Source organism: Acomys russatus, chromosome X, assembly GCF_903995435.1.
Source record: "Acomys russatus chromosome X, mAcoRus1.1, whole genome shotgun sequence".
NCBI lineage: Eukaryota > Metazoa > Chordata > Mammalia > Rodentia > Muridae > Acomys > Acomys russatus.
The window spans coordinates 49,445,867-49,464,573 of record NC_067169.1 but is presented as its reverse complement, the minus strand read 5'-3'; the positions used below and the strand labels follow the sequence as shown (position 1 = coordinate 49,464,573).

At 40.5% G+C, this 18,707-nt stretch overlaps 1 protein-coding gene across 2 annotated transcripts in view; it reads left to right on the top strand.

Annotated features, from left to right (window-relative positions):
- The window catches only part of Ophn1 (oligophrenin 1), a 307,191-nt gene extending 288,688 nt beyond the window's left edge, over nt 1-18,503 (top strand). For both annotated transcript variants that reach the window (XM_051142013.1, XM_051142012.1), the window contains 4 exons: nt 11,889-12,054; nt 13,071-13,121; nt 16,944-16,985; nt 18,118-18,503. In XM_051142013.1, coding sequence (XP_050997970.1) covers nt 11,889-12,054; nt 13,071-13,121; nt 16,944-16,977 — 251 coding nt within the window. In that variant the 3' untranslated portion in view covers nt 16,978-16,985; nt 18,118-18,503. The remainder of the gene's footprint in view (nt 1-11,888; nt 12,055-13,070; nt 13,122-16,943; nt 16,986-18,117) is intronic.
- Nucleotides 18,504-18,707: the final 204 nt, after the last annotated feature.

Sequence of the window (18,707 nt, the reverse complement as noted above, 5' to 3'; positions counted from 1 at the left end):
ATTTTTTTATGACAGACTAAAATTCCTTTGTGTACAGGTACCACACTTTCATTATCCATTCATCTGTTGATGGACACCTGGGCCTAGTTACTATGAATAGAGCTACAGTGAACATGGACTTGCAAATGTATTTGTAGCAGGATATAAGAGTCCTTTGAGTTTATGCTTAAGAGTGGTCTTGCTGGATAAAAAGGAAATTCTATTGACCTTTGTAATTCTTCCTTTGAAAAGTGTTTGCCATAGTCAGAGTTCTATTGCTGTGAAGAGACACCATGGCCAAGGCATCCTTTACAAAAGGAAGCATTTAATTGGGGGCTTGTTTACAGTTTCAGAGGTTGGGCCATTATCATTATGGTGCTGAGCATGGCACTTCACAGGCAGACATGGTGCTGGAGAAATAGCTGAGAGTTCTACATCCTGATCCATAGGCAAAAAGGGAGAATGGGCCTGGCATGGGCTATTAACACTCCAAAGCCTACCCCCTATGGCACATTTCCTCCAACAAGGCCACACTTCTTCCAACAAGGTCATACCTCATAATCTTTGTAATCCTTTCAAACAGCTCTACTCCCTGGTGATCAACCATTCAACTCTATGAGCCTATGAGGCCCATTGTTATTCAAACCATCACAGTGTCTGTTCAAGTTGTTGGTCCACATTTTAATTGATACCTGTTTCTTTGGTGGTTACTTTTTAAAGCTTTCAAACTATTTATAAATGGCCAGGCATGGTGGCGCATGCCTTTAATCCCAGTACTTGCACTGTGAGTTTGAGGCCACCTGGTCTACAAAGCAAGTCCAGGACAGCCAAGGCTACATGCAGAGAAATCCTGTCTCAGAAAAACAAACAAATAACAAAAAACAATTTATAAATATTACTTCCTTGTATGTTGTCTAGATGATGAAGACCTTCCCTCATTCTCTAGGCTATTTCTTCTATCATTTTTTTGTTGTTGATTTTGGTCTGCACATGCTTTTTTAAGTTCGTGTGGTTCCATTTGTCAATTCTTGGGCTATATCCTATTTAGAAATTTGTTGTGTATAGATATATACCCTTAGGGTGTTTACCCTTTGTTTCAGTGCTCCCAGTTTAAAATCTATGTCTCTGATCTATTCTGAGTTAATTTGGTGCAAGCTGAGAGATATGGAATCTAATTTCATTCTTTTGCAGGTAGTTATTGGGTTTTACTGACATCAGTTGTTGAAAGGGCTGTGTTTCCTTCAGCACATGGTTTTGACATCTTTGTCAAAATTTAGCTTTCCATAGCCATGTAGGTTTATCTCTGGTTCTTAGGCTGCATTCTTTTGGCCTGTGTGTCTGGTGTGTGCCAATAGCTGTTGTATACTATATCTCTGTAGTCCAGTTTGAGATCAGGTAGTGTGATGTCTCTGGCTATCTTCTATCTGCTTAGATTTGGGCTGACTGTGTCCTTTTCTATTTCCTACATATTCAAGGGTTGTTTTCCTCTCTCTGTGAATAATGGATCTCAACAATGTAAGCCATTATGGTCTCATACATGATAGCCTCCTGCCTCAGCTTCCTGACTGTTGGGATTATAAGCATGCACCACTGCACCTGGCTAGAGATAGTTTTAAAGGGAATGTGTTACTGTTTACTAGCACAGTGCTAGAGCACAGGTGGGAAAAATGCAGGGTGGAGTGAGGAACCTGGAAGCAGGATAGGAGAGAAATGTCAGGGATGGAGTTGGTGTTTGAAATGCACATAAAGCCTTTTACACTTGCTGGAGTATCATCACCAATTTGCTTCTAGAGAGGAGAGAGACAGAGACAGAGAGATGGGGAGGGAGGGAGATATTTTAAAGTATGCATGAAAGCAGAGGGAAGTTGGGGTCAGAGGGGAACAAGCCTGTCCAGATAAAGTGGAGAAAAGACATTCTGTTGTCTGTGGCAGGGAACAAACAGCCTTAGCACATGCTGACAACATTGTCTTTGAGCAGTTTAGTAAATGCAATTTTGTGTGGAGGCCAGCAGGATTTCCACAGAGCAATTCACACTCTCTAATTCTCTGTTTTTGGCCCTCTAATGCATTTGTATGCTCACATTATTTTCCATGTCTGTACCTTGGGTCTTATATCTTTAAGATGGGAAAAAGGATCACCTACCAATAATGTGTAGGATTAAAAGGGATAACAAACAAAATACCTGGCTCATAATCCGAAGATGAACTATGTTACAAATTCTCTCCCTCAGTCATGTTTTCCCTCCCTACAATTTGCCTCTGTGGGAGGCAGCCAACAAAGGCCAGACATCTCTGGAGACATCTGCTTCAGTTTAGAAGTCATATATTGATCATCACATTAACCAAGAAGAGAGTTGGGTAACTGCACTTCTACCCCCATGGTAAACTTTGCCCTGCCCATTGTCAAGCCAGATCCTGTCTGCTCAGCACACACAGTAACTTTGAGCTTTCCACATCAATTCTGCCTCCAACATCTTTGGATCTAGAATTCAATCCCAGTGCCATCCTTCCTGTTACTTCTCTCACACTCCTGTCCTTTGGTCTTCTGGCAGCAGCAGCTGTGAGCTAATGGCATCAGTTAATAGAAGAACTGATCTGACTTGTCCAGAGTTGTCCAGGCTCTCTGAGTGTGAGCTTCAGCATTGCCAGACTTCCCCCACCTCTTAAATCAGTTAGCAACAAGCTGATGTGGCACAGTTTTCCTCAAAGCCTCTGGCCTCCAGCTTGCCAGAACCAGGATAGGTTGGGCCATGATGGAAGCCTAGCCAAATCTCTAGTATATTTGCCTCTTTACAGCTTTCCCACCTATCACTTCACCTCTGCTTCCCTCTCTCCCGCCCTAACTTCGTCTCTGCTTGTGGTAAATTTCTGGACACCAGAAGAGTTATCAGTTAATCAGTTGCTGCAAATAGATCTTCCCCTGAACTGCAGCTGATGATTAACCCCATGTGCTAACGAGCAACCCAAATAGCAGGCGTGGGGGAGAAAGTTGTCTCTTCTGTTCACAGCCTCTAACTAAACAGTCGTTATTCTTTTTCAGCTTTGTTGTTGAAAATGCTTCATGGCTTCAGTTATTCGAAATGTGCCACTGCCCTACCCTGTCCCCACCTTTACCCCTTTCACTGATCTAGAATGCGAAAGAACTCCATCATTCTCCACATGTTTTCCCAATGCAATTAGAAATATCACAGGCATGGGACATGTTAAATAGCTTACTTCCATGACAATCAACTAGCTTAGTAATACCCACTGTATTGTGATGATGTAATTTTATTCAGAAACATTTTGTATCCCAGGCATGTGCCAGGAGGCTTTTTCTTCTTCTTCATTGTATATTCATAGTGTCAGTAAGCCTGTGAGGTGGGTTTTACCCTACCCATTTCAAAGATAGAAAAATTGACCCAGACATGAAACTTGCCAAGATTGGGTTATAAGATGCAAAGATGTTGCTGGAAGCTAGGCTTCTTTGATCTTTGGGATACTTTATAACACATATTTAATTTTAAAGATTTATTTTTATTTCGTGTATATGAACACTTACCTCCATGTATGTTTGTATCATGTGTGTGCCTTGTGCTCATGGAAGTCAGAAGCGAGTCTTGAGTCCTTTGGAACTGAAGTTGTAGATGGATGTGAGCCATGGTATGAGAGTGGGGATGCAAATCTGATTCCTTCACAAGAGTAGCAAGTATTTTTTAGCCATAGAACCATCTTTCCAACCCTACAGTCTTTTTTTTTTCCTTAATTTTCAACCTTAGCCCCCTTCTTTTCTGTCAGGCACTTACTTTGGGGTATACAAAATTAGCATGTCTCCTTTTGACCATTTGATGTTGTCTTTTAAGTTAATTTTTTAAGTTAGCATGTAAATTAATGAGTGGCTCATCATGGCACCTTCATACACATGTCATGTATTTCTCTCTTTTATTATCCTTCCCTGACTCTCTTCCAACTGGTTCCCTTTCTTCCCCCAGTTAGCCCTCCCTTCATCTTTCCTTTTACATTTATTCCATTATCTTCTATATTTCCCATTTCCCTTAGAAATCTTTCTCTATTCTCCCAACTTTCTGTTTTGTGCCCCCTACACACATAGATAAATTCCTTTCCGCTGCACATACATCTATTGAAATCTAGGTTCTGTATGTAATGCTACTTTCTCTTATGAGTTCTGACTTTACAAAAATGCAAATGTCTAGCTTGTACAAAAAGATTTAGGACCATTTGGGATGATGAAGAGGATAGAAGCTATATGCCTTTTGCTTAGATACACTTGCACACTTATTCAGACATCACACTAAGAAAGGGGAAAGACCAAGATGAAAAGCTGTGATCCTGCTTTCCCACTGTTCATGGTGAAAATGGCTCATAGGTTATAACTGTTCCAGATATGTTCTTGAGAGATATTGAAAGAATTCCAGGAAGAGCATAGGGTAAGAAGCCCTTCATTCTTCTTGCAGTATTGGCATTAAAGTGTGTAGCATGCCACATATAGGGGCCCCATGGCATGTCAGTTTAACAGCCCTGCTTAGCTGCTTTCCTCTATCTGATGATAGCTCCTGGGCTTGGAGGAAGGATGCTTGCAAGACCTTTCAGTCACATAGCCATCAATTCTTCACTGGGGTGACTAATACTGTAAGTGGCATTTGTATCTGCTCTAAAAGTATTAGGAACAGACTTGCTCCTACAGTAATGGGCGTTGCTGGCCATTATCCACATTTTCTTGTTTGGACTTATTATGCTTTAGTAATCTACTGTTTAGTTTTCACTCTCTGCCTTTCCTGGAGTCTAACTGCAAAGTGTTCCATAAGGATAATTAATGGCTAAGGGGCAAGGAAGGCTCTATGATGGGCATGGAGGAGTGTCATAGAAAGCAAGAAAGCATTATAGAAGACTTGGGGGGAGCTATTAGAAGAAACAATCTTCTCCCTGCTCTGTACCCCAAGGTTGGGTACAGACGAGTTTAGGGAAAGGTCCAGAAAAGTTGCTTAAAGTCAAAAACTGATGACTGTTGTGTTTCCATAAATCTGCACATGTGAAGAACACATGTCACCATCATTTGACAGAGGATAAGGAAGGAAATAGCAAAATGGTTTTGAATAGAGCAATCAAATTTGTAGTGAAACCCATGTTTTGGACCAAGATTCAAAAATAAATTTAAAAATTGCAATTTGGTGGAATACCATAGGCTAGAGAGAAGTTGTGGTTCAAACCCCATTACTTTCCTTGATGTGTGTTTTAAATTTGACTATGTCTCTGTGGGATTTCAGGTAAATCATAACCTCCCTGAACCTCTCATTTGTATAAGAGGATCATAATTGTGCCCATTGGATTGCTATAACAAGGAAGAATGACATGTATATACCTGTCCCATTCCAACTACCTTGTAAAAGGAAGTAGTTGTTTGGCTTTGATGGCAGGCTGTTGTAATTAAGTCAGCTTTACTTTTTATTCTCCCACTCTAAGTAGTGTGGGATAGCACCTCAATTACAGGCAAGGTGTGTGTGTGTGTGTGTGTATGTATGTGTAGGTATATGTGGTCTATAAAGCACCTAGTTACATAGTAGAGACTCAAGAAGTGACAGACTACAAGACGGGCCATCTGCTTTTCTGTATTCTAGAGCCTCAGAGAAACCTCAAACCTAAAATTCGGGCATAAGAAAAAAGCTCAGAACTAGATTTTTTTTGTCTTCAGCCTGCCTATAAATGTGATAAACACTTAGAAAGAAATAACAGCAACACCATTGTAAAGGGAAGGGGCAAAAAAGTATTTTTAGCTTGTCCTAGTCGAATTCAAGTCTAGTTTGGTCCATGGATGTTCTGATAGTCCTACTCCAAGATATTTTTCCATACCTCACTTCTTTGAGTACCACGTCTGGTCCTCTAATATGACTGCTGAGTCACAGTACTCTCACTTACTTCTCATGTCTATCACTTTTCATCCAAGCTGGCTTTCTGACCCCAGGGAGACTGTGTCAGATCGTTTGCATGCATTCCTTGTTGGATACAAATGCTCTCACAAAATTCCCAGTATATGGAGTACTTTAGGTATCCGAATACTCTTGAAGCTTGGGGATATTATGTTTTTGTGTCACACAAAGCTCAGTTGGAAGCCTAAAAAGGGAAAGCTTTCTTCGCTGTCCTTCTAAAAGACCAAACTGCATTTTTCTTTACTCAATAAATATTTGTTGAATATCTGCCAGTTACACGCAGGGCAATTTACTTGGGTCTCTGGGGAATACCGAGATGATTCCCACCTGGATCTTGCTCTTAAGTTGCTCCCATTCTAATAGGGGATAAAAAGCCATGAAAACAAAGAGCCAAAGTACAAGATTCAAAGTACAAGACAACCAGTGCCTTAAGAGCTACAGAAAGGAACTTGGAGAATCTTAAGCTTCCTAAGAGACATGGCACTTAAGCGGATGCAAATTTGGGCATGTGGGAATAGGATAAAGAGCATCTTGGAAAGATGATTTATTGCAAGACATGCACACAGAACAATAAATAATAATGTTTGTCTGGACTGTAGCGTCTGTGAAGAAGAATAAAGCTACATCAGAAAAGACTGCTGAAGCCAAATGGAAGAGGGTAGTGAATGCCAGCTTAAGCATTTTGGGTGTTTTCTGCCGGCAGCAGGGAGACATGAAATTGAAATCTTCTTCTTGAGAGGGAAAAAGGAAGGTGGACAAAAGGACACGAGAGACAGATAAAGACACCGAGGCTTCCAAAGCCTTCCCAAAGCAGCACACAAAAGTCAGCAGAAAGAGGTAAAGGTTTACAGACTGATACCACCTGCTGATTCCTCTGCAAAACAGTCCAGTCTTTATATTGTACTGGCAGAGGAATGAACTGCTGACTTACACAAGCTAGTTTTTCTATGAAGATGAGAATCCAGGTTTCTTGACTCCTTTCTGTGCCTTGCCAGTTTGACATTGTGGCTTAACTGTGACTGAGACAAATTGGAGGCAAGAAAGAACAACACCGGGGTCTTTTAGCCAAGAAAACTCTTTGCTGCTACTTCAAAGAATGACTTGTAATGAATCATCAAGTTGGAGTTGCATATAAAGGGCCTAATCAGACAAACAATTAATGGTGCTTACTTTCCAGGCCCTGGTTAGATGTCCATTTGGATGAGGCTGTAAAGGTAATGAATGTGGTTCCCATTTTGAGGATGATATCTGCTGTACTCATCAAGAGAAATGAGCCCCAGCATAGGCATGACTTCAGGTAGAAATATTTTCTGGCTCTAAAAGTATAGTGTTCTTCCTATCAAGCTCCATACTCCAGTAACTAGTTGAAATGCGAGATCATTGTCATCTCTGCTCATCTGTGACCTGCAGCAAGGAAACAGTGTCATATGGCTTACACCTTTACACTTCACACTGCCCATCGTCAGATTACCCAGAGAGCATTGAACTACTCATGAGCAAGTTCTACCCCAGTCAAACTAGGAACTCTGAGAATGGGATCCATGTACTGATATTTACAGGTTTTCACATGTTCTAATGTGTAGCCAGGGTTCAAAGCCACTGAACCACTGATAACTGAAACTACATAGGTTTCAAAAAGTACATGCACATGGATCTATTCATGGTAAATTTGGAGGTTCCTTTCTATTTTGGACTGTCTTCCTCAACAGTAGAAAAATCATAACACTTGTGCAGAATTATGGCCAATCTCAACAATGAAAAATGTGTAAAAAAGCACTAAGTATAGTGTTACTCTTCTTGCAACTGAACCAGTGTTTGATAATAAAAGTAGCTAGGACTGGAACTGTGTGAGACCCTGGGATTAATCCCTATACTGCAAAATTAGTCAGTAAAAGTAAATAGTAACTACAGTTTTATTTGTCATTTTTCTTACTGTTATTATTATTATCATTTGCAAGTTCATATTGCTACTACTAACAATACAGCAAGCACCAGGGAAAGAAATAGATATGAACACAGGAGATAAGAATTTCAATCATTACTCTATCACAATCTAATCATATAAGTAAAGGCTAGATGGACTTACCCTTCAGAGCCTCAGTCTCCTTCACTGTAAAATGGAAATGGCATGAAGTCTCCATTCTTTCCTTCTCAGCTTACTATGAAAATTATCTAGGAGCCTGTTTCAAACAGTATAAACTTGTTAGGAAAAAGTGATTATTATTGCTTCGATTCTTTTTTTTCTAATGCGACTGTAGAAAATCAGCCTGATATTAAGGGAGAACAACATGTCCATAAATGTCAAGATAGAGCCTAGATGGGGAGATAGATGTTCTGTCTGTATGCAGGAATAATATTTTTCTCACTCCTCTACTACTGCACCACTTATGCTGTACTGTCACAGTCACTCGAATCTCTTCTCTACCTTTCCCCCTAAGATTTCTCAGGAGATAAACTTTTTAATATGTAGGTCAGATTTGAGCTGGCTCTTATAAAACAAAAATTATATTATTTTTATTAATTGTTTTAGAATTGCACACTTACAGGTTCTTTTTCTTTTTTTTTTATCATATTTACCGTCTGACTCCCTGTAACTCCTTCCAGATCCCTCCATCCTCTCACCCCTTCCAAATTTGTTTCCTCTTTTCTGTTTTTCTTATATCCACTGAGTCTGCTGTATGTGTCCCACATAATCCTGAATGTGGGGACCATCCACTAGAATGTGTTTGCCATATTAAGGGCCATACTGTAAAGAAAACTGACTCTCCCTTCTCTAGCAGCTCTCTGTGGGTTGTCAGTATCTCCTCAGCTAGGTGTGGGCTTACTTGTCCCTCCTTTCTCCATCCTGGAATGTTGACTAACTTGATCTTATGCAAGTCTTGCACATACAACCACAGCTGCTGTGGATCCATGAGTGCAACAGTCTTTCAGTGTCCAAAAGACATTGCATTGCTCTCATAATCTTTCCATTCTTTCTTCTGCAATAGTCTCTGTGCCTTGGGAAGAGGGAATATGAAACCACAGGCACCTATTTTCAGCATTTTGACTAGTTAGGATTTTCTGTGTTACCTTTTATCCACTGAACATGTAAACTGCACTCATGATGTCTGAGAGCTATATTGATCTGTGTATATAGAAAAACATATTAGAGGTCACTTTAATTCTCTGTCTGTATGCCAAATGATAGTAGTAGGTTCATCCCTTGGCCAAGTGAACTTCCCAACTATGGATTTGAGGACATACTTAAAGTACCAGGCATGTGCTTCTTCCTGTGGTGACACTAAGTCCAATCAGAGAGTAGTTGGTTACCCCTGTAACTTCACACCTTTATTGTACCTATGAGCATAACTTTCCAGGCCAGTTTCTATTTAGTTTATAGGTGTGACTGCTGATAATCTCCCTATCCCAGAAGCTTATATAGAACCTTCTGGTATTATGAAAATTATCCATCAGGGATGAGGCTTCCCTATCAGTAATAAGTTGATTTCTACATGTTCTGTGCCCAAAGCATGTGATATCTTCAGCAATAGGATCTTATTAAGTTGTGGTGGGAAACCAAAAGTAATGGCAATAGACTATGTTGTTCTTGGGTCTCCAAGGTACCTGTGACTAACAAATTGTGGTAAAGTATCTCATACCTGGCACTGGGCCATTTATTTGCTAATCTATGACATTTGGGAAGAACTTTATTTCCTGGGTATGGTAGCTCCGATTAAATTATTTATTTAGGAAACTTATAAAATGGTATATATCCATATGGTCTTTTCAGACATCCTTAGTGTTACATTTCCCCCCTTCTACCCACTCTTAAGGAATGGATATAGTACAGATGATGTGAGCTCAGGGGTCCATAGAAGGAAAAAAGCAGAATAGTCTAACACTTACTTACCCCTGCTTGTTTGCCTCATTTGAAGCCACCTCCATAAGGAGGTTCTTTGATGCTCATCATCTTCTTTGAGGTAGGCTGGGTGTTGCCAGGAGTTAACCAGTCTCATTGTCAATGAATCTTTAAAATAATCAAACCATCTTTAAATGCCATATTCTGTATGTCTCTGTAACTTGGGCAAGCCTGGAACTCACTATGTAGATCAAGTTCAGGCTCCTGTGTGCTGGGATTACAGATGTGAGCTACTATGCCCAGATTTATGGATTCATTTTTTTCTTTATATTATTTTACATAGATATTTTTGTCTTGGCCTTGTCAAAATTCTTGTCAGTTTATATGTAATATGTATTGGTTAATTGCTTGTATGAATAAATTGTTTGTTTAGATTTTGTGGTTGAGTCTCACATTTTGCTATTAGGGTGTTTTTTTGTGCCAGTTGGTTTTTCTTATTTTATGTTGGATGAATTCCTTTGTGCTTTTTCTTCATAGTGGAATTACTGGATAAACAAGTATGAATTACTGCCTATGCATGATTTTATATTTTGTCCAGATTGTTCCAGAATGCCTGATGGGTATCTAGATAGAGTAATTCCAATTTATAGACCCACCAGCAGTGTGTGAATACATCTGTTTTGCCCTAATCCTGCCAGGACCATTTCATAGAAACTATATATTTATTTCTTCCGAGGAATCTGTAAGCCAGAAGTGTGGAGGTAGGAAGGTGATTAGGAGAGTATTTTAATGCTGAAAGGTACCTGAGATGTTTTGAGATTTACTTTATTTTAAATTTTGTGTGCATATGTATGTAGATGTACACACAAGTGCAGTTGCCCAGAGTTCCGAGGGGAATGTCGGATCACCTGGAACTGGAGGTACAGGTGCTTCTGAGTCTCCTGACGTGGGTGCAGGGAAGCTGACTTGGGTGCTTAGCAAAAGCACTTAGGATTTTCAGCTGCTTAGCCACTTCTCCAGGCTCAGGAGCTGAATTTTAGTGGTGATAAATTTATCAACTTCAAGTTCCTCATCAATCACCTACCATGTAGCGGGCACTGTAGGAAACATTCTGGTTCCTACCTTCATGCCTTCCATTTCTGTAAACCTGAATTATGTTGCTGCTCTCAATTATAAAGCCAGGCAAATGGAGAGTTAGGAAATTCATAACAAACAGAGAAGGTACATGAAGTTTATACAACTCGACTTTATAAATGTAGGCTTTCAAAAGGTCAGCAGCCAGAAGAATTTTATGCTTCCCACATCGAAAAGCTTTTGTATGCTGACTGAGTTGAGGTGTCACTGCTCTGGCACACTGCTCTAAAAAGGCCAGACAATCTCCTTGAAAGTGGAGCTTCCGTGGGAGAATTGGTGCCAAAGGGTAAATTGGCCTAAGAGATGTTCTGTTGGTCAATGTAAGGACCAAGGTTGGCCAGGGAGACAGACATGCAGCTGCATGGCTCCCATGTCAAAAAGCCTTTGTATGCCATTATAGAGAGTTTGGGGTGGCTGTTCAGCTAACCCACTGTCTCTGTCATCTCATTTGGGAAGCTGCCAACCTGTACTTCCTGTCTATTCAGGTAATTAATTTTATTCCTTCTCAAATCTCTGATGGGCTTGAAGACCAGAGAGTTTAGTTTTACAATGAAGTTTAGTTGTTTAGGGGTTAAGATGTTTTTAGGTCTAGATAGATGTTTTAAATTGATAGAAATGAGATATGATAGATGCTGGTTTACATTCAGAATTTTAGACTCAACAAGATAATAAAGATGTTTTCCTCAAGGCTAAAACTCTATGAATGTAACATTGATAAAATTCCTGATTGTTTCATGGTTCTTCTTGTTATAGGTAGTCTATTGCATATATGTGTAATAATATAAATATATACGTAAAATTAAAAAATGTTTAATAATAAAAAAGAAAAATACAAAACAAAAACCAAAGGAGAGTTGTTGTTAGCCAAAAAAAAAAAAAAAAAAAAAAAAAAAAAAAAAAAGTATCAGAGAACATGGCCCAGGCAACCCCAGTTCAGGTACCTACTAATGCTTTGTGTTCTCTTTGGCTGGCTATTCATGCCCTGGATATTTTTTTGTTTTGTTTTGTTTTAGGAGACACCGACTGTTTCAGCAAAGTTCGGCCCCTAGGAGAAAAGCAAACAATCATTCGTCCTCCAGTGAGGCCCCCAGACCCTCCTTGTCGGGCCAGTACTTCACAAAAGTCAGAGGCAAAGCCAGAAACAGTGGCGAGCAATGCAGGGGAAATCCCATCATCTGTGTAAGTAATGTTCTCCTTCAACTTGACCTAAGGCTTGTGCTGGCCACTACAAGTGCCTTCAGGATTACTATCTCTGCTTTCTATGTGTATACAGCACATGACTGTGGAGCATCATAATCTAGGCAACTATCCATTGTCATCCATGTCTGAAATATTGCATTCAACACCCAAAGCAGTGCTATTTCACTAAAGAGGAAAACGTCTGCAAGGCCTTATATAAAGACCAGTTTTCTGAGCTGCCCTGATAATCTGCAAACTAAAAAACTACTTTCAGTTTTTTTGTTTTTTTTGTTTTTTTGCTCTAGGAATCTTTTTCTTATTTTGCGCTATTGCTACTGGTTTTAAAGTAATTTAATGAACACATTTTGGTGGGGGAGGTAATTGTACTCATGCTTGGAGCTTTTTTCTTTCTTGCTTGGAAGGAAAGGATACATTTATAAAAAAAAAAAGCCTTCCAAAATGATTCAGGTCCACTAAGTATCCTCTTACAGGACAGGAGGTGAGCTGACGACCAGAGGCCTTCTGGTGACTAGGCAGTAAGCTGGGGCGCCAGAAAGAAGTACAGCTAACGGACCCGCATTCCTTCACCATAACCAGCCTGACTGGGCCCTTCTTCCTTCTTAGACTCTCACCTCCTGATCTTTCTTTTTCTTGTGCTTCTTGTTTTCTATCATTGTAAAATTGAGGTAAGAACAAAGCCTCTACAATTTCAGCTCAATTAGCAATGCATATTTACAAAATGCCCTGAACCACATTTTGAAACAACAGATTGTTTTCATTTTTTGAAAAGACACGTCTGAGTGGGCTGTTATTTGTTGCCTTGGGGTACCTATAGCTTCTGAGCCATTCCTCATTGTGATATATGGTTTCTCCCAAATCCTTGCCTTTCTGCCAGCAAAAGTAAGGCCTGGTGTTGGTGACTTATCCGGTATGGAGGGTCATGTCCTTTCTATGGTCCTTGGTGCTCACATGTTTTCCACCGCAATTCATCAGACTTGGTTTGATTCTGTTTGCAGGGTGGCATCCAGGACCAGATTCTTCGAAACAGCTTCCCGGAAAACTGGAAGGTAAGAGAGAGGAGACAGAAGAGAAAGCAAGTGCAGTTTTGAATAAATGCATCAAGAGCGTCCCTCCAATTTCTGCTCTTCCCATCTTTTCTGTTTCTCTGCAGTTCTTGTTCTTTCTCTCCCCTCTCTTTTCCCTTTCCCTCCTTCTGCAGTTATTGTAGATCAGCATCTATTTCTCATCTGTGCCCTGTCTTTTTTTGCACTTGTTCTTCCTTGCATCCCTACAATTCTGTTTCTTTCTGAATATTTTTTGTTTTTCTCTGCCTGTGTACTCTTTATGCTTCCCTTCTTGATTTTCTTAACTTGTGTATTCCTTGATCTATTGTCTCTTTCCTTAATCATTTCCATTTGTCTTCCATTTCTCTTTCAGAGACATACATGTGCACATATAAACACTGTTGTATATACACATGTCCTGTCCTAGTTAGGGTTACTATTGCTGCAGTGAAACACCATGACCAAGGCAATTTATGGAGGAAAGGGTTTAGTTGGCTTAAACTTCTGCATCACTTTCATCATTGAAGGAAGTCAGGGCAGGAACCTGGAGGTAGCATTTGATGCAGAGGCTTGCTCCTCATGGCTTACTCATCATGCTTTCTTATAGGACCAGGACCACCACCCCAGGGGTGGCAGCACTCACAGGGCCCTTCCCCATCAAGCACTAATTAAGAAAATGCTCCACAGTCTTGTCTTATGGAGGCATTTTCTCAATTAAGGGTCCCTATTCTCATGACTGCAGCTTGTGTCAAATTTACATAAAACTAGCCAGCACAGGTCCCAATCTATTTTGACAAAAAATTTAAACCCAATGAAGGTCTTTTGTTTGGTTTTTCAAGACAGGCTTTCTCTGTGTAGCCCTGGCTGGCCTTGAACTCACATTGATCCTTCTGCCTCTGCCTCTGGAGTGCTGGGATTAAAGGCGTGCACCACCTCGCCTGGCTGTAATGAAAATCTTTTTGTTGTTATTTCACTTATTTAGGCTCCATAGTATATAAGGTCAGTTGACAAAGGCAATGAGAATATAACATTCTATTATCTGTGGATTTGGAGTAAGTGTGAGTAGTTGGCTCAATCAATGATTATCAAACTGACTATCCATCTAAATCTATTGTAAAATTGTAAAAAAAAAAATTAATAATAAAATCATCCCAGATCGCTGGCTTCTACTCTAGGTTCACTAAAATAGATCTTTAGACTGAGGCCTGAGAACCCATTTTTCCCTTCTTTTGTCCCTCCCTCCCTGGTTTCCTCTTTCTTTTCTTTCCTTCTGTTCGTCCTTTCTTCCATTTGTTTTTAAAATTTCTCAAATGCTGGTACAAACTGTTCAAGCCCTGGGCATTTGGAAGCATTTGGGCAAAAGCACCTAGAGGAATGATTGCTTTAGTCTTCAGGGTGTTTGCTGTGAGTTTGTTCTATGTGACTAATCAGAGAGTTTTAAAATTGTTCTTCCTGGCAAAGACCAAGAATGAACTTTTCTATGTAGTCAGTTAAAAGCACAACAATGCACCTTTACCATCAATGGGGTGAGGATAGGTTTGACATCCTCTTACCAAAACCATGGGACCTAATTATCCAAGATCTGATTCTACATGAAGAGTTACCTTAGTGTAGCTTGGCAGCCACAGGCAGCTCTGGAGTCAGCCAAATTCTGTTTTAAAAAAATAACATCATTCTGCCATAACAGATGAAAGTGAGGTCAAGGCCCTGATCCCTGGGGCTTGGTAAATTAGAGATATGAAGCAAAATTTGAGGGATTGATCTGTAACTGAGGACGTGCTGTCAAGGCTTCAAGAAGAGAATATTTAAGAGGCAGGAACAAAATCTAGTAGAATTCTTAGTGCAGACTAAGTTTCGTGGGGAAAACTGTAGCCAAACTGATTTTGAGGACATGGAAAGATTGGTAACATTGCCAATGGGCTGGGATTTGTCAGCCAGTGCTCAGGGCAGACTTAGACCAACCACAAACCTAGAAGGCCTTGGCCCAAGTGGGCACTTCAGCCCATGCTATTCTATCCACACTTTATCTGGGCTTCTATAGCCTAAACTTAATCATGTTGTCTGTCCTAAGACTCCACCTTGGAAGGAATGTAAGACTAAAATATGCCTGCCTTCAATATGCCATCATGGCTACTCATAGGTTCTTCTTACTCAGAAGCCATATAGGAAAAACCATCCCTCCCACCTTGAGTCCACTACTCTCACTAGTGTAGCCACGTGCTGGCCACTGAGCAAGATGTTGCTCATTATGTGGCTAATCCCTACAAGATCATTGTTGCCTACTTCTTTTATCATCCCAAAGACCAAATGCCGAGTTGTTTAGATATTATCTTGCCCCTTTTAGCTTTCCATTTGTACACTTGACTGTAGCCTTCCATTTTGATAGCATCTGTTCCTTATTCCCTTGCCCTCTTCAGTGATTAAAAAAGAAAACCTCAAAGGAAAAATTATTAGAGCTTTGTCAGGAAAAGCAGAGAGAATATTTCACAACGTAGGACAGCTTCAGAAGTGATTAGTGCTCCACTTTGTCTATAACGGAGGGGTGAGGGGAGAAATCTTAGCTGAACATAAGACCAGGAAAATGGATTAGAGCCAGGCTGCAAAGGTCTTGTATGACATATTAAGGTGTTTGCTCTTTGTATTATAGTCTACTGGGGGCAAGTCCTGGAAGATGTTTAAGTGGTGGTGCACATTCTGAGCTGGCTGAGTTGTAAAAAGATCACTCTAGTGGTAAAGATTGGAAGCAAGGAGACCAATTAGGAAACAAATCTTGCTGGCAAGAGTTGATAAAAGTCCTGACCTAAGGCGTTGCCGTGGGAATGGAATAAAAGGACAGATTTGAGATCAGTTCAGTCATACCCTGCTGACTTTTCAAATGTGAGGCATTGTAGAAGTGCTGAGAAAGAAAAGTCTAGCTTGGGCAATGTGATAGATAGTACAATGATTAATCATAAAGCAACAGGGTTTGTGAGGTGGTTTGCTGTACTCAATTTCAAACAATGGCTCTGAAGACAGTGTGAGACCTCCTCCAGGTAGAGATTCCAAGTAAGTAACTGTAACTTAATCTAGTTGTCAGTGTGGGACCCTATAGATTTAGCAATAGAACTGTTAGGTATAACTATTGTATTCTATTGTATAGAACTCTAGTGTGGAACATCCATATATACTGTAATATGAGAAGTGACACTTTGGAAAATTTCCAATATTTGGTGGTAATTGAAACCATGAATAGGAATTAGATAGTTTAGGCAAATAGTTACAAGTGGTTTCAAGAGATGAGAGAAAAATAAAAGGCTGTGGATATAGCTGTGGGAACCAATTCTTATATGGGATGCTCTGGCCATATTGTGGTGGGATTTATTCTCTGTGTTTGTCTCCTTCCCCATTTATTCTCAGCTGAGTTGAGAAGGCTAATTTGCGGCTGATGTAAGTTCATCAACAGTCCAAGTTGAGCTGGTCTGGCTTTTAGGACAGAGGAGTCTACCTTTTACATGTTACTCTCCCTGGCTTCTTACCCTTCTCACCAGTAGTGATAATCACAGGATGGAAACTGTGCTCTTGGGCCAACTCCTCTATTGTATCTATTCGCCCAAAACATGTTTTGACAAGTGAAAGGTGGCCTCATGGCTAGATTACTGGGTTCTCCACCTCTGCCCAACCTAGAAGAAGGGAATTAAATGTAGCAAAAGATCTGAGCAGAATAAATTCCTAGCAAGGAAATTGCCTAACCAGAAAATTTCATTAATCAAGTGACTTTTTTTGCCATTAGCCTTTTTAGTCCTAGTTTCAAAGGCTTTATTGAAATCTCTTTCTTTTTGCCCACAGTTCTCAAGGAAAACTTCCTGGAGATGATAGTTGAGGCCAAAGGTATGTTGTTTCTACCAGTCATTGCAAAATATTTTTCAAATAAGCCTTTTTTATGACATCTACGATTTTGAAGACTAGAATGCCACATGAGTCCAGAGGGTGGGAACAGAGTCCATTCTCCTTCCCTTCTGTTCTTCCTCAACCACATTATTTTCACTTTGCTTTTCAATTGAGTTAATTGGGAATGGCTGACCATTGGGCCAAGAAGGTTTTCTTTTCCTAGTCTCAACTTCTGTTTGTTAGATGAGATGATGGAACTTTCTAACTCTCAGTTAGAAATCCTCTGAGTCTGTTAGGAAAAGAGCAACTTCCCTTTCGACATTATGACAGATGTCAGTGTGTCTGTAGTGGGACTTCATTCCTTCAGACCATGTCACTCTTTCAGTTCTTCCTACCTGAACCATCATCATCCATAGCCCTTTATATTGTTCTAGCGCACAGAACTTTCATATCCATGATCTTATTTGATACACATCACATGCCAGAAGTAAGGAGGATACTATGTGTTCTAACTCAACAAACAAAGGAACTTAAGTTCAGAGTGGATAAGTGACTTGCTAAGGTCACAGGAGACTTGGGGGTCAGGGAAATGTCTTTCTCTGCGTAGGACTTTTGATTGCTTGGTTATCAGATCTCTGGCATAACATGAACCAATGTGCACATTAACGAGGTCCAAATAGCTGGAGTTTGGCTTGCCATGCGCTCCTTAGCCTTCTATTTTATTCCGGTCAATGCCAGCCATCCATGGCCCAGAGATAGATAAGGCTCTCCTTATCAGCTTTAAAATGGAAGGCCTGGTCAAAGGAAGTTTGGAGATACTGAAAGGACCATAAAGTCAGTGGCAACCGTGTAAAGGAGAAGAGTAGGGCGGCAGTCTCAGAAGTTCTACTACCAGGATTTGCTTCCCCTGTCCATAGTTTTTTAGGGAATTGAAGGTGTGGTCAAAGGCACAGTCTCTAGTCCTATTTATAGCAGTCTTGGGCCTGTTGCATGGAGTCCTCTGAGGTATAAAGTCCCTTTTCCAGAGTAAGTCCAGTTACAGAGTAAGTAAGTAGAGAGACCCCACTGCTCAATACTTGTTAAATATTTGCCCAGGTGTAGCTGACTTCCTGCTTTCTTTTTTTCCTTTTAGGTTCGAAAGGACTTGGCCTTGAGGGACTCTTTCCTGAAAGGGTCTACTTCAAAGCCTTGTGAGCTATTGGTGCTGAAGAGCAGCTCATTTCTGGCTTTGTATCGTCCATGTCTGGGAAGCTATGAAATAAGGAGCACATGTAATAGACACCTGTGTGTTTCTCCTTTTTATTTTGTCTTCATCTCCCCAGAATCTTTGTTGTGAGCAGCTCCTAGGACACTGGATGGCCGGATTCTCATGAGCTCCAAGCTCTACTGAAGTGAGAATACCCACTGGCCTGTATTGAAGAGGAGAGCCTCGTTTTTCCCTCTTCTCTGAACTTGTTTCCTTGAAGGTCATTGGATTCTTCATGATTCAGGGCTAAAGATTGATCTTAGTGTGTGTGTGAGGGGGGAGATCTTACCTAATCTAAAGACCACTTGAGTTGGGGGCCATTGTTTACTTTATGTGGAAGGGAGGAGGGATGTTAGCTGAATATTGGAGAATTGGGTCATGTCTCTTTCCGAGGATATGGACACTGACCAGTACCAGATTGGCACCCTGGTACCATGACATGTTACTGAAATCCAATGGGGCCAGGCTGCATGAAT